The sequence below is a fragment of the Oncorhynchus tshawytscha genome, linkage group LG02 (genome assembly GCF_018296145.1).
Source record: "Oncorhynchus tshawytscha isolate Ot180627B linkage group LG02, Otsh_v2.0, whole genome shotgun sequence".
Taxonomy (NCBI): domain Eukaryota; kingdom Metazoa; phylum Chordata; class Actinopteri; order Salmoniformes; family Salmonidae; genus Oncorhynchus; species Oncorhynchus tshawytscha.
The window spans coordinates 51,437,835-51,452,949 of record NC_056430.1 but is presented as its reverse complement, the minus strand read 5'-3'; the positions used below and the strand labels follow the sequence as shown (position 1 = coordinate 51,452,949).

At 42.1% G+C, this 15,115-nt stretch overlaps 1 protein-coding gene and 1 pseudogene across 1 annotated transcript; both read right to left on the bottom strand.

Annotated features, from left to right (window-relative positions):
* Positions 1 to 934: 934 nt before the first annotated feature.
* Positions 935 to 14,739, bottom strand: LOC112267398 (casein kinase II subunit alpha). Its single transcript, XM_024445673.2, has 13 exons — positions 14,628 to 14,739; positions 11,041 to 11,314; positions 10,749 to 10,860; positions 10,507 to 10,608; positions 10,364 to 10,414; positions 9,419 to 9,478; positions 9,020 to 9,103; positions 8,647 to 8,757; positions 8,338 to 8,439; positions 7,960 to 8,060; positions 6,029 to 6,177; positions 4,676 to 4,765; positions 935 to 2,918 (listed from the first exon to the last, which is right to left on the bottom strand). The coding sequence occupies exons 2-13, from the start codon at positions 11,139 to 11,141 to the stop codon at positions 2,800 to 2,802; spliced, it is 1,182 nt and encodes a 393-aa protein (XP_024301441.1). The 5' UTR covers positions 11,142 to 11,314; positions 14,628 to 14,739; the 3' UTR covers positions 935 to 2,799.
* LOC112223435 lies at positions 9,868 to 9,963 on the bottom strand (annotated as a pseudogene).
* Positions 14,740 to 15,115: the final 376 nt, after the last annotated feature.

The window sequence follows — 15,115 nt, the reverse complement described above, 5'->3', positions numbered from 1 at the left end:
TCAAATGAAGAAAAAAAAGGATGCATATGTACAGCAGGGTCTATCCTTACACAAGATGAACATTTATGGCACTAAAACGCAGAGAAATGTTCAATACATCTTCCAGTATCAAGAAAGTGGCAAGAAAGTATGTGAACCCTTTGGAATTATCTGGATTTCTGCATAGATTGGTCTTCAAATTTGATCTGATCTTCATCTGAGTCACAACAATAGACAAACAGTGCTTAAACTAATAACACAAAATATTGTATTTTTCTTGTCTATATTGAATACATAATTTAAACAATCACAGTGTAGGTTGAAATGTGAACCACTAGGCCAATGACTCCTCAAAAACTAAATGAAGTCAGGAGTCAGCTAACCTGGAGTCCACTCAATGAGACGAGATTGGAGATGTTGGTTAGAGCTGCCTTGCCCTGTAAAAAAAAAAAAAAACTCCCACTCAAATTTGAGTTTGCTACTCACAAGAAGCATTGCCTGATGTGAACCATGCCCTGAACAAGAGATCTCAGAAGACCTAAGATTAAGAATTGTTGACTTGCATAAAGCTGGAAAGGGTTACAAAAGTATCTCTAAAAGCCTTGATGTTCATCACTCCACGGTAAGACAAATGGTCTATAAAATGGAGAAAGTTCAGCACTGTTGCTACTCTCCATCCTGCAAAGATGACTGCAAGAGCACAGCTCAGAATGCTCAATGAGGTTAAGAAGAATCTTACAATGTCAGCAAAAGACTTATAGAAATCTCTGGAACATGCTAACATCTTTGTTGACGAGTCTACGATACGTAAAACACTAAACAAGAATGGTGTTCATGGGAGCACATCATGGAAGAAGCCACTGCGGTCGGAAAAAAAACATTGCTGCACTTCTGAAGTTTGCAAAAGTGCACCTGGATTTTCTACAGCGCTACTAGAAAAATATTCTGTGGACAGAAGAAACTACAGTTGAGTTGTTTGGAAGGAACACACAACACTGTGTGGAGAAAAAAGGCACAGCCCACCAACATCAAAACCTCATCCCAACTGTAAAGTATGGTGGAGGGAGCATCATGGTTTGCGGCTGCCTCAGCACGCTGTCCAGGCCCTATCATCGACGGAAAAATGAATTCCCAAGTTTTTCAAGACATTTTGCAGGAGAATGTAAGGCTATCTGTCCGCCAATTGAAGCTCAACAGAAGTTCGGTGATGCAACAGGACAACAACCCAACACACAGAATGGCTTCAACAGAAGAAAATACACCTTCTGGAGTGGCCCAGTCAGAGTCCTGACCTCAACCCGATTGATATGCTGTGGCATGATCTCAAGAAAGCAATTCACACCAGACATCCCAAGAATATTGATGAACTGAAACAGTTTTGTAAAGAGGTGGTCCAAAATTCCTCCTGACCGTTGTGCAAATCTGATGCACAACTACAGATAGCATTTGGTTGAGGTTAATGCTACCAAAGGAGGATCAACCAGTTATTAAATCCAAGGGTTCACATACTTTTCCCAACCTGTACTGTGAATGTTCACACGGTGTGCTCAATAAAGACATGAAAACGTACAATTGTTTGTGTGTTATTAGTTTAAGCAGACTGTGTGTATTGTTGTGACCAAGATGAAGATCAGATTTTATCACCAATTCATGCAGAAATCCAGGTATTTCCAAAGGGTTCACATACTAATTCTTGCCACCGTAAGTGTTAGCCAAACAGGTGATCAATCCAAGAAACTTATCCCCGAAACAAACTAAATACAAAAAGAAAACCACTCTCCTCAGGTACCAACAGCAGATAAATACAAACACATTTCAAGCCAACTTAACCAGGACTCTGGTGCCTTCATATTCAGTTGTGATCTTATATCTAACACCATCCATATTTTCTCCACATATAACTAACTCTCCCCGAGAAAAAAAATAGGTTTAGTCTGTCTCCTCTTTCTCAAGCGATTGAGTGAACATAGTTTTTCAAGGAACTGCAAAGCAGCACGTTTGAGAGAAACTTTTCAAAATAACAGAACGGATAGTTTTGCCTGGCTTTCGAAGGGATCGAATGACAATTCTGCCATCAAACCATTGCCACAGTAAATTAAACCCATCCAGCATACCACAGCATTTCAGTAAAAAATAAAAAAAAAAAAAGGAAAACTGTCAGGGAATCCTGACATCAAAAACTAGGTATCCAGTACAGTAGAAAGGCAAGACATACTATTCAGGCTGAAATGTCATTAGGATACGTTGAGTGAGGCAGCTTCAGTGTTTCAACTCACCACTGGAGCACAGAACAGCACCAAAAACTTCCAAATACTATCGGGAAGTCTTTCATAATGGTGGTATAGTGTAGTAGACTGGACTAAATATGGGAATTGCTTAAGGTGTGCTCGCCAGCGCTCGTTTGACAAGGTTGCATTAGTAAACTGCAGACTGCTCCTTTTGGTCTAAATGCTAATGTCTCTTTCCTGTTACCTTCCGATGAACTACTTGTCAGTAATGTACAAAAACAAAACGTGTTCGGGGGGAGAAACCCCCATCACCCTTGGATTCGTGACTCATTCTCAGATTGTGGACATAGCCACACACACAGCCATCAAGATTAAATAAATACCTGCATGTGTTGATTACACAGAACATTCATTTCATGTCTGGTTAACTCAAGTTCATTCAAGGAGAAACAAATAAACATCGTTCAGGCGAGATAGCCTTCAGAGGTTGGCATTCCTGGATCTCAGGGCAGTCGGACTGACTGAGTAAGTACAGATGTTGGTGCGTGCCTGCATGAGTGGCACCCATAGGTTTGCTCTCCTGGGGGTGCCATCACTGGGGGGCAGTAATGGAGGCAGGCACAGGGGTGCTCAGGGCGTTGGTGGCAGCAGAGAGGACGGGCGAGCCGGTGAGGGTGCCCAGGGCAGTAGCAGCTGGCAAGGCAGATATACCTTGAGAGGGAAAAGGGGGGGGTTTAGCTTAACCACCATACACCTCAGAGATAACCACGGGGTTACTTAGAAAACTCTCCCCCAAGGGAGTTCTGATGATGCAGTGAGCTACAGTATAACCAGACCTGCCAACCTGGTCCAACTTTAGACGTGCGTGGCAAATTGGAGATTTGTGTGCTTAGACAAACATTATGGATCACACACTGGTTCAGTTCAGTCCTCTAAAAAGGTATGTACAAAACATAAATAAAAGATTCATACTGATAAGAACAGAACATAAAATAAATATATGTTTTGTGTAATTAGCACAGATTGTATGTTTATTCTACTACATGCAGTGTATAATGGAGTCAATTATCTATAACGTTTTTCTTAGCACATGCCCCCAAGTTTAGTCTCTATAGTAGAGGAACGCTTGTCACCTCTCAAACAGGGCCAGCTCACAAGTATGGGATTTTTAGACACGGTTCCTAATAAAGACTAAAAGATAAAACATTTTGAAAAGATAAAAACAACTGATCGTGTCCACACAAAATTTAAGTAGGCTACCGCAAAGGGAATCTGCCCGCTGTTTTCTAGAAGAGCCCGGTGTTTCAGCCTACGCGAAGGTCCCGATTGTGTTTCTTTGCAGCGCATACATGATTTCAGATTTTCAAACTTGATCAAATCTAGTGCAAAGGCACTTTAGAAGCATTGCTTCTATAGCTAATACCGAACGCTCATTCATTCTTCTAAACTCCCAACTCCCATTTAATGCCAATAAGTTAGATGTATTATTTTATTATACTTTTGTAATGCTTTTTGTGACGTGGATCATAATTAGTTGCTGTCTGTCAGGTTGCGTGATCCTCGTAATGTTACGTGGAAAATACAACTAATGGGACGCAGAATTAAAATGTATATCACACTCGAACAAATGCGACCAGTTATTTTTTGCATATGCACTTAATTTCTTTCACTAGTAAATGCGAGTGAACTGCTGGCACTTTAGAGCCCACTGAATGTCCATCTTGTGTTCGCAAACGTTAGCTTGAAACAATGTGTTTACCTTTCCACAACACACAGAGTCGAAAACGGGATTTGTCCATTAGTTTATGTACAGCTGACAGTCGGCGAACTCAGCATCACAACAAACAGGAGGACGTCCAATAATAGCTACGTACAAAAATTATGTATTCATCTCCATGTCCGTTGACACAAACTTCGTACATGTCCGTGTGTTGCAGCTCAAGAATCGGGATGTTAGATTCACTCAGTGGATTTAGTTTTTATTATTGAAATGTAAAATATATATATATATATATATATATATATTAAATCAGGCTGTATTTATTTCTGTGTACTTTTAACTCGGATCTCGTACATGGAGAGAATTGCGTAGTTGGTACGCAAAATGCGTGTGCATGTTGGCAGGTCTGTATAACCAATGAGTTACATAAGAAAGATGACAAGGGATGCACTGGCATATGGTGAGTTTAGCTCTTATGAAATGTATTGGATTGAATTACAGTATGTCAATTATGACAATGTGGTAACCCTTGATAGAAGATTGTCCAATTTGTGTGGACCAATATAGCCGCTTAATTCAATCTTAACACAGACCAAGTCGGCTGCTTGATTTGGTTTCATTTCCAAACTTGGCCTCCCACAGACAAAACATCCTCCTTAACACTGAGTGATGGGAGTCTCGGGGAGTTCAGATGAGGATGCATGGGTGGGAGTGTTAGGATGATTAGGGTGTGTGTGTTTGCACTCACCAGTGACCGTGTTGGCTGTGCTTACTGCTGTATTTCCGCCGGCAGGGTTAGCCGACCCCGGCATGCGACCCTGGTCTTTGACAACGGTATCTTTGTGGACAAAAGAACTCATATTAAAAACACTGAACAACCTCTAGTCTCGAGTCCCTAGTCACTGCAAGTAGATGGTCATAAGGAACTGCAGATAACCAGTGAACTGGGTCGTGTTCATTACACACAAAATGAAGGAAAGCAGAGTAAACCGAGGCGGCGCTACCTGAACATTTCCAACAAGACACGCTTGTTTTTGTTTGCCGTTGTAAAACATTTTGCTAGTGTGCCCTAATGAACAAGACCCCGATTAGAACAAACAAAATAATCTTCTTATAGCATGACATACAGCCTACGAATGACAAACTTCCTGCTCCTTCATTACATGAAAATAACATACCTTTAAGCTGCGAGTTGCATTCAACAGAGACATTTGGTTGAGATGCCAAGTAACCACCCCAGTCATAACAAGCCTTTGATTTGTGTCAAAATACATTTGCGGGACAGAAAAACAGCAGTTAATATTCAGGTAACTGACTAAATCAAGGAAACACCAACAAAGTGTCTTAGAGTGTGGGGCCACCACGAGCCAGAACAGCTTCAATGCTCCTTGGCGTAGATTCTACAAGTGTCTGGAACTCTATTGGTGGGATGTGATACCACTCCTCCATGGATAAATTCAATCATTTGGTGTTTTGTTGATGGAAAAAGCTGTCTCAGGCACCGCTCCAGAATCTCCCATAAGTGTTCAATTGGGTTGAGATCTGATGACAGACAGCATATGGTTTACATCCTTTTCATGTTCATCAAACCATTCAGGGCACGAGTGGTCACTGTGGAAGGGGGCATGGCCATGGTAGCCAAAATAATGGCCTGTCCAGCATTTTCACACATGTCCCAAAGCATGATAGGATGTTAATTGCTTAATTAAGTCAGGAACCGCACCCACTTTCAATATACTTTGTAACCCTCATTTACTTAAGTATTTCCATTATTTTGTCAGTTACCTGTAGGTCCATTGTCAATTTTACACAATTTTCTATTGCGTTTTAGGCATTCAATTGTGCCCTGGAGTTTTCTAAACCAAAATAAAACATTTCCACCCTACTCGGAAAACTAAATCCACCGAGGGCCAAAAAAAACATCTGCAGTATTTTGCACATGCCTGCAATAAACCCACAGGTCCCTTCCAATCGCATCAATATGGGACCATGGTCTAATTAACCATACCCCTAACCTTACATTTTCTTTTCACGATATAGACAATTTTGACTTTGCAGTTCGGCTAAATGTACTGGCAACTGGATCCCTCCTCGCACTTACAGTAGTAAGGGTGAGCCATGGCCTCGTGGGCGGTCAGCCGGGCCTGATGGTCATAGCGCAGCAGCTTGTCCAGGAAGTCCAGGGCCTCGGGGCTGACCAGGTGCTGGTTCTCACTGTGGACGAAGCGCTCCCACCGCTTACGAGAGTGTCTGGAAGGGGAGAGCAGGTTAGCAGCAGTGCAAAAAAAACACACAAAAAAACCTATGCACAGCAAGGTCTAGATTCAGGTGTTTTTTAAGGCAGGAACAACTAATATCCCTTTCAAACTCAGACGAAACCCTTTAGCGAGGGGGGGGGGCATTTTCCAGCGACAAAGCCTGTACTTTTGTTTTTCTCGCCAACCGACCTAGTCATGATTGCTGCAATGTGTTTAAAAGCCTCACCAACCCCTCAGTATAAAAGTCCCCCTTTCATCTTACCGTCTTTGGCATGCATTAAATCATGTTCTATTGTTGTTGTCCGACATCAAACTTGTTCTTGCCATTATGAAAAATGTTACACAAAAATGGCAGTAATGCTGAAGCGGCATTGGCGCACACTACACTGACAGGCATGTATCACATTGTTGCGCATCGAAACTCCAAGTTATCCAATCGTTCTAATACATTTGAAGCGATACCTGCGTGTGGTCAACTATATGATCATTTCAGCACTGTTTTGACTGGGACAGCGTCAATGTCAGGTGTTTGTTTTCGCTGAATCTGTTATTTGGTTACAATTAGGCTGGAGAAATGTTAGCTAGGTTGAGGTGAGTGCTGCTCGTGATCATTTTTAGTCTAGTTGGCTGTATTAGCACTAATCAGAACATGTTGCTAGCAAGTTATGTAGCTTAAAACGTTTATTATTTTGCTATTCACTCACACAGTAGCCTACTCCCAACCAAAAGCTCGTGACTTGCCTGATAATCAAGCAATGTGATTTTGATTCACATAATATTTTTGTGAATTTGGTTAATTGGTCCCTGGTTGGGCAAATAAATACGTGGAGGTGGTAGCTCATCTAGTCATCCATCACTTTCCAGAAACATTTAGCATGCAACAATGAAGCCTAAAATCAAGTGTAGTCCGATTGTGTCGCTCGATCGGGTACAGGCAACTCCAAAAGCCTGCAGAGGTTGTGAAATATGAACACGAGACTCACATGCTTTTCAAAATATAGATTGCTTTTATTTTTTTAATCACTCCCTAACAAGGCAGAGGGAGGATAGGAAAAAATTAAACCTGGATCAAAAGTGACTTTCAAATTACACAGAGGTTCATTCAGGACCGATTTGGATTTTAGTTACATGATCAGAAAGAGCAGATTAAGGTTTCTCAAGCACATACAAATTCTCAAAAAGGTGTTGGCTTGGGCTCCCTTTAAAAATATCACTCTTTTTTTTTTTATATGACCACAGTTCAACACGATCCCGTATTTTATTGTTATATTCCATTCTATTGTTACTATAAAATATGAGTGTTGACTTATCAGGGCAGGGGAATGTGGGTGTGTATTGTCTGCTTTAATCAACAAAATAAACTGGTGATTTAATTTGCATGGTGCTGCCATGTAGCCTATAGGCTGCACAGACCAGTAACAATTCAAATCCAAATATGCTATTCTTTTAAAAACACATTTTATTTGTCTTAACTAATGAATAATGACCTGCCTAAACTAATTTATTTATTTTTGATGGTGTATATTCATTGGACTTTAAAATTAAAATAGACGCCCCACCCACATCTGCACACTCGTCAACGGCATGCGCACAACGGGTATAAAAAGGTGTATTCAGGCGAGAATATGAAAAAAATATATTATTATATTTAAAAAATGGGCCTGCTTGCATTTATTTTTTTACAGGCAACTTACCGTAAACCCTATGAGAAAGGAGTATAAGTTTACAAACCCAGTGTAAAAAAAACACACACTAGTGAAGACAGACAACGTACCTCCCCAGAATGTCATTGAACCGAGGCTCCAGCTCAATGTTGTACTTGTCGATGTAGTTATACAGGTCTTCCGTTCCCAACACCTTGGCTATTCTTACCAACTACAAAGTCAGAAACAACACCAGGTAATTCATCTCACCTGGGGCGTATCCAGTGACGTGAACCGCTCTGAACATTGTAGATAGAAATGGAATGAATAGAGCGGACAGGATTCCCTATTGTCCCCAACAGAATCATATCTGTTCTACACAGTCTATTTCTATCTGTTTGTTCTGTAACCTTACACCCTCCTGAACAGGCCCATGGTTATGTTCTTCACTGGTAATGAGTGTAAACTTTGAGACATGGTGGACAAAGTATTGGAGAGTGTGTTTTTACCTGGTCATAGTTGTCGTGGCCGTGGAAGAAAGGCTCCTTCCTGAAGATCATGCTGGCCAACATGCAGCCCAAGCTCCACATGTCCAGACTGTAGTCATACATCTGGACGAAGACAGTGGGGGAACAAAAAGAGAAAAAAAGTGAAGATATTTTGTTTTCACATTGCCCTGTAACTATGGTGGATGAGTAACCAGCACAGCTCAGTATTGCAAAAAGGTTATCTATATGCATATATATGGGATGTACACAACAGCAAATAATATAGACTGTGCTGGTCACACAATTCATAACAGTAGCCGGAAAACATACCTGATAGTCGACCAGAAGCTCGGGTCCTTTGAAGTAGCGAGAAGCCACTCGGACGTTGTACTCCTGTCCCGGGTGGTAGAACTCAGCCAGACCCCAGTCAATAAGGCGCAACTGGAAGAATACACAAAACAGAGGCAAGTCAATACTGAGAGAAATACAACAGGGTTGTGCTCATTAGGGCACCAAACAGAGTGAAACTGGGAGAGACTACTTGGACTTTGGAGTATTGTATTGAGGATTGTCGTGGTACAATATCCAATTTCTATTTAAACTAACCTACATATTGTAGTCACATTCAATGGATGACAAAGGTCTTGACTAGGGCGAATCAGGCAGTTATTGTGTCTCCGCCGCATTGGTTGTAAACACTCACCTTTCGGTGTTCGTGATCAATCATCACGTTGTGGGGTTTCACATCCCTGTGCATGATTCCCATGCTGTGGCAGTAGTCCAGGGCCTGTGCACAGAGCCAAGAGCCAAAATGGCCGCTGGTTAGCAACGATGAGGCTGGGGATTTACTCAACACAGTAATGCAATAAAGGCAGAAATTACAAAACAGATGTTGTCTACCCGTCTTGGTGCACAAACATGTTGATGGGAAAGAGCTGGTATGTAACCATTGGACAAAGACAAACAAGAGGCCTATACTCTAAGCACCTGAATGTTCTTGTTTTGAGAGGGGGAAATGCTGACTCATGTCTGGCAAAGCCTCTGGGCTTCTTACACAAATTAATGGGATAGTTCACCCAAATTACAACATTACGAGACTAACCTTGAGGATTTCGAACATGTAGAACCGGATGTCATAGTCTGTCAGGGTCTGGTATAATTGCTGCAAGTAAAAACAGATGCAGTGAATCAATACAGTGATTTAACTACACCCTGAACATTACATGCAGATAGATAATGGACCTAGTGGGCCAGTAACCGAAAGGTTGGTAGATCGAATCCCCGAGCTGACAAGGTAAAAATCTGTCGTTTTGCCCCTGAACAAGGTAGTTAGCCTAGGAACAGTGGGTTGTCATTGGAAATAAGAATTTGTTCTAAACTGGCTTGCCTAGTAAAATAAAAAATTAAAATAACATGCGTATAGGTCTTTGCAACCTGAACACATTATCCAGTACAAAGAATTCACATATTGAAATCAAAAGCTATCAACTTGGGCATCTGACTGGTAACATTTAAGTCTATTATTAAGTAATTCAACACCAAAGTTGCTCATAGTGTACCAGCGACTGAGAATAGAACCAGAAGACAAGAAACATCCTGGCACTGAAGACATAGCACTGCACCTTTTTGTGCCTCAACACACACACACACACACACACACACACACACACACACACACACACACACACACACACACAGGAGACTGGGGAAACAGCATGCATGCCAATAACGAAGGTTTCACAGGGCCTTTTTTCAGAATAGAGATGATGTACACAGTTAAGAATCAGGGTGGTATTCATTAAGTACCAAATGGAAGAAAACAGACTAAACCGGAGAGGGACTACCTGGGGTGTAATCATTAGTCCAAACAGTTGAAAATGAGAGTTTACTGGATAGATTCAGGTAGTTCCCTCCCCGTTTAGTTTGCTTCCATTTGGATCCTAGTGAATACACCCCAGAACTTGTCCAATAAGAATTTTCCGTTGCAAAACATTTTGCTGTGATGTGCATAAGACTCAGGTGTAAAAAAACAGATGCTCTGGCTTACCTTGAAGTCAGTGTTGTTGACATGTTCAAAGACCAAGGCGGGTGTCCGAGACTGAAAGAAGAGAAAGGGTTGTTGCATCAAAGTCATGGCATGCTCTAAAAGAAGAACAGCGTTTTCACATCTTTCCCGCCATTCCTACTCACCACTGGGTCTTTGACGATGTCTTTGAGGGAGATGATGTTAGGGCCCCCGCGGAGGTTCTCCAGGATCTTAATTTCACGCTTGATTTTCTTCTTCTTGACGGGCTATGAACACAAATAAAGACCAATTGTATTGATCGTCTGGGTGATTTTAATTCAATATGAATCCAATGCGAGTCTGCATCGAATGGCAATCTATGAATCTATGATCTGAATGATGTTGATTTCTCATCGTGGCCCTTTACCTTGAGTATTTTCACCACAACCTTCTCGTTGTTGGTGATGTTGATTGCTTCAAACACTTCACTGTACTTCCCGCGTCCAAGCTTCCGCACCAACTGGAAGTCATCTTGATTTCTGCAGGAATAATTGTTTTGTCAATTACACCATTCAAGGTAATTAAAATTAAACTGCAAATGACAGAAAGGGAGCAGACCTTGAGATTTAACATGGAATGAAGAGAAATAGTAATTTCAGACTTCTCATAATAGTTTAGCAAGCACCAATGTCGCTGTGACTTGAGAGACTGGTATGTACCCCCATTCCACCACATGGGACTCGTAGTCCCAGTACTCCCTGGGCCGGTGTGTGTTGACATCTGTGTACACACGGGCCCGACTCTGCACGGGTCCTGGCATGTCCAACAGCTTGGCAGAGGAGGGGGAGGGGCCACTTACTGCAGAGAAGGATGAGGAGGGAAGAGGGAGAGGAGGGAAGGTGGGGTGGGGCCTCTTCGTGACAGGGCAGGGGGTAAGGGGGTGGGGGGCTTTGGCTATAAGCAAGGGAAGCCACCAGGGGAACCTCTGGACAGCTGAGACAACAGGGGGGAAGAGAGGGGACAAAATAAACAATGTCAGTTATATTCGTGGACCTCTTTGGCTCAGTTGGTAGCGCATGGCTCTTGCAACGCCAGGATAGTGGGTTTGATTCCTGGGACCACCCATGCGCAAAATGTATGCAAGCATGAATGTAAGTCTCTTTGGATAAAAGCATCTGCTAAATGGCATATATTATTATTATTTATCTTATTTGAGACCATCACCAAGGCCAGATCAAATAAGCATAATTTACATGTGCGAAAAAAGAAAAAAAAACTTCCCGAAGAACTGATGGCCAGTGCAGACAATCACAAAGTTTCGACAGGTGTGTGTAAAATCTATTTGATGCACAGTTACATTTACAACCCTGCATTTGTTGACCATAAGTCTAAAAAAAGTGAAGAAGAAGCTAGAAGGCTATGGATTGTTGCATACAAAATTCCAGCCCTGACTACCAGTAGGTTGTTTTTAAAGTGGGTCACTGCACCACCGCCAAAGTATTGACACAATGTTAAATTACTAAGGCTGGCGGGGATAAGCTATATGACTACTGACTTAGTGGCGCAACGGTCTAAGGCACTGCATCTCAGTGCTAGAGGCCTCACTACAGACCCTGGTTCGATTCCAGGCTGTATCACAACTGGCTGTGAATGGAAGTCCCATAGGGTGGCGCACAATTGGCCCAGTGTCATCCCAGTTAGGGTTTGGCTGGGGTAGGCCGTCATTTTAAATAAGAACTTGTTCTTAACTGACTTGCCTAGTTAAATTAATTCATGCAGATAAATCCAGTCCCGGGTTTTAGCATGAATTAATTTAACTAGGCAAGTCAGTTAAGAACAAATTCTTATTTTCAATGACGGCCTAGGAACAGTGGGTTAGGTTAACTGCCTTGTTCAGGGGCAGAACGACAGATTTTTATCTTGTCAGCTCGAGGATTCGAACTTGCAACCTTTCAGTTACTAGTCCAACACTCTAACCACTAGGCTACCTGCCACCCTGCAGGATAATGGACCTATATATTTTTTAATAAGAGCATCTTTGAAAACAAACAATCAACAAAGGAAATGCTGCACAGGAAGAATTAAAAAGTCCAAGAATGATGCATTCAGGAGTATTTTTGTCATGGCATGAATTTGTTATAATGTTTGATCAATTCAGATTGCATAAGTCATAGCAAAATGTGTAGAATTGCAGGAAATTTGCTTTAAAACTGAAAAATGTTGTCACTGCGGCCAACACGAGACCTCAAATGTTTGGTCGCCCAACCGCACAAATGGCCATGCCATGCCCAGCACCGATACCCCATTTTTGTCCAAAAAAAACCCCTGCATCTCTTACATCCATGATCATGAATATGTTTGATGGAATTCCTCATTAACGCTGCAACTTCTTTTATAAGACAAATAATATAGCATTTGGCTTTTATTCTATTTTTAACTGAAAAAAAATCCTTTTGTTGAGCAAAAAGTTCATAATACTCATACAGGCATGTATTGCTAAATTAAGATATCCATCCATATTTCTTGACAATAGACCAATTTCATCTGCAATATTCTCAGTCAAGCCTTCGCTTATCTTTGCCAGCAATGGACAAACGGTCATAACTGTGGTGCCTGTCATAGATCGTGGTTCCTGTCATAGATATCCTCACTTGAGCCAACTTAACAAAGCAGTCAATGCATTTGTGGTTCAACGGTTTTACCCAGAGGCTCCTTTTACCTAGCTTTGAGATATTTGCCTGGTACATGAGCCTACACCTAGCTCTTACACCTCAATTACACTAGGTTTTAAGAACTGAAGTACCATCTTCTGGGATAGGCAAGAATATAAGATCTGCAACATTCATTGCAGAATACTCTCACTGACTAGTGTTCATAATGTTACAACTTGTCAGCTATGTAGGACAAGGATCTCAGCTAGCTGCAGTAACTTCAATTTGTCCTCATGTCATTACAACAGAGCACATTTTGTTCTGCCAGGAGCTGGATGTGAACCACCAAACTTCTGCACCATCAACACATGGATCTTAAAGGCAACCGTCATAGCCAACAGAGTAACGTGGGTGTCCACTACTCAGCACTTGACACAGTACCTCACCTAGCCCTGCTAGCTTCACCCAGAGTGTCTCCTTATGTGGGTGCTAGCAAGCCAACAGCATGCTAGGTAGTGCTAGGGATCAAAAGTCAATCCAGTAGGGTCTGGAAGCCATAAATGAGCTTCGATTGGTCAATCGCCCCCTGGTATGGCAGAGTATTTGCACAACGTTCAGCTTTCCAACTTTAGTCCCGGCCTGTTCACGCTCCCGTGACAAATACAATTTGATATTCCATTTAAACTGAATGGCTTCTGTTGTTTCATCGCCCCCAACAGGCTAGTCAGTCACTCCATGAGCGACAGTTGGCTTTAGATCGCAGGGAAGGTGTGATATCACCAATGTACTCCAGCAACCAGTCGCGTTTCACACCCATCCCATTTGACCCCTTCCTACACCTCCGAACACCAGCAGCCGGGCAGAGCCCAACTGTAGATCCGGGTCACCGCACCATTTGGGTGTGAATGTGAAAAATCACCTGGAGTACATCACACCTTCCCTGAGGTCTAAAATCAACTGTTGCTCAATAAGTGATGGGGAGAGAACCAGTTACCACTATGTGAGCAACAGTTGCCTTTAGAATTCAGGGACGGTGTGATATTAATAGAGTGTATTCATTTCGCGGATTACGTTGCAAAACGTTAAACGAAAACCTGAGTTTCTATTGGACAAATTCTGTTTGGTTCAGAGTAAACATGCCACATGCGAGTTTCACATCCACTACATATCATAATATGATGAAGTTACACTAGCTAGTTTTAATTGAAAAAAATGTGGCTATTATTAGTCCCCTTCTGTGATGGATGCAATCTCTTGGGGGAAAGTGGTGTTGCTGCCCTCTGGCTAAAATAGTTAACTAATGCCATGTTTGATAAGAAACGCGTCTCGTTGTATTGAGGAATAACAAAAGTGTGTTAGCCCAGTGCCCCAGATTTCAAGTAGAGGTACGAAAGTTCGCTAACGTTAATTGGCAAAAGTTTGCGAAATCAACGTGTCAGCTGTAAATTGTTATCCAATTGGATAGATACCGGTAGTCTCCCTACCCCACCATCAACCTCTCGCCCCAACTTACATGCGTAACGTTAGTAGGTAGCTAACTAGTCACCGGGTCCCACTGCTGGCTTGGCTAGCTAAATCGGTTAGCATGTCTAACTGACTGCTTATTTCATAAAATAATTTAAACCAGAGGACAAACTTCCATTGTATATAGCTACCTCTTTGATCAAATATGGGATCCAAGTGAAGGCAGGTTCGCTTTCTTTCCTCTCGCCGGTGTACTTCTGTATGATTTCTGCTGTCTCAGAGACAATATGGCGGACTACCGCGATGGGTGTAATTGCAGACAGCATTTCGGGGCGTTTTCTGATAGGGGCGTTTCTTGATATCAAGTTCTACCCATTAATGGGTATAAGGCCATTTTTTAGGCTTTAAAAAAAAAAATCTACGAATAAATCTGGACAAGGCTAGCCAGTGTGAGAGAGGGCTTGACAATGCACTTGGGATGGAAATGGAGAAAACGTTGGAGAAGCAACAGCTGTGCTGGAATGCAAACTATATATGGCCCTAAGTTCTAAAGCCATGGAGGTGGAGGATGAGGGTAGAGGACCTGAATGGTCTGCAGTGGAACTATTGTACATAGGGAGAAGAGAGCTCATGATACTGAAAGCAGTGGCACGTCTCGTAAAGAAAGCATAAAGAGGGC

Excerpts from the sequence above, each read along its gene's own strand:
- LOC112267398 (XM_024445673.2), bottom strand. The coding sequence starts at position 11,141 with ATGCCAGGACCCGTGCAGAGTCGGGCCCGTGTGTACACAGATGTCAAC. Across the intron at positions 9,104-9,418 it reads ACATGTTCGAAATCCTCAAG|GCCCTGGACTACTGCCACAG; the intron begins GTTAGTCTCGTA and ends CTCTGTGCACAG. Across the intron at positions 6,178-7,959 it reads TTCAATGACATTCTGGGGAG|ACACTCTCGTAAGCGGTGGG; the intron begins GTACGTTGTCTG and ends CTCCCCTTCCAG.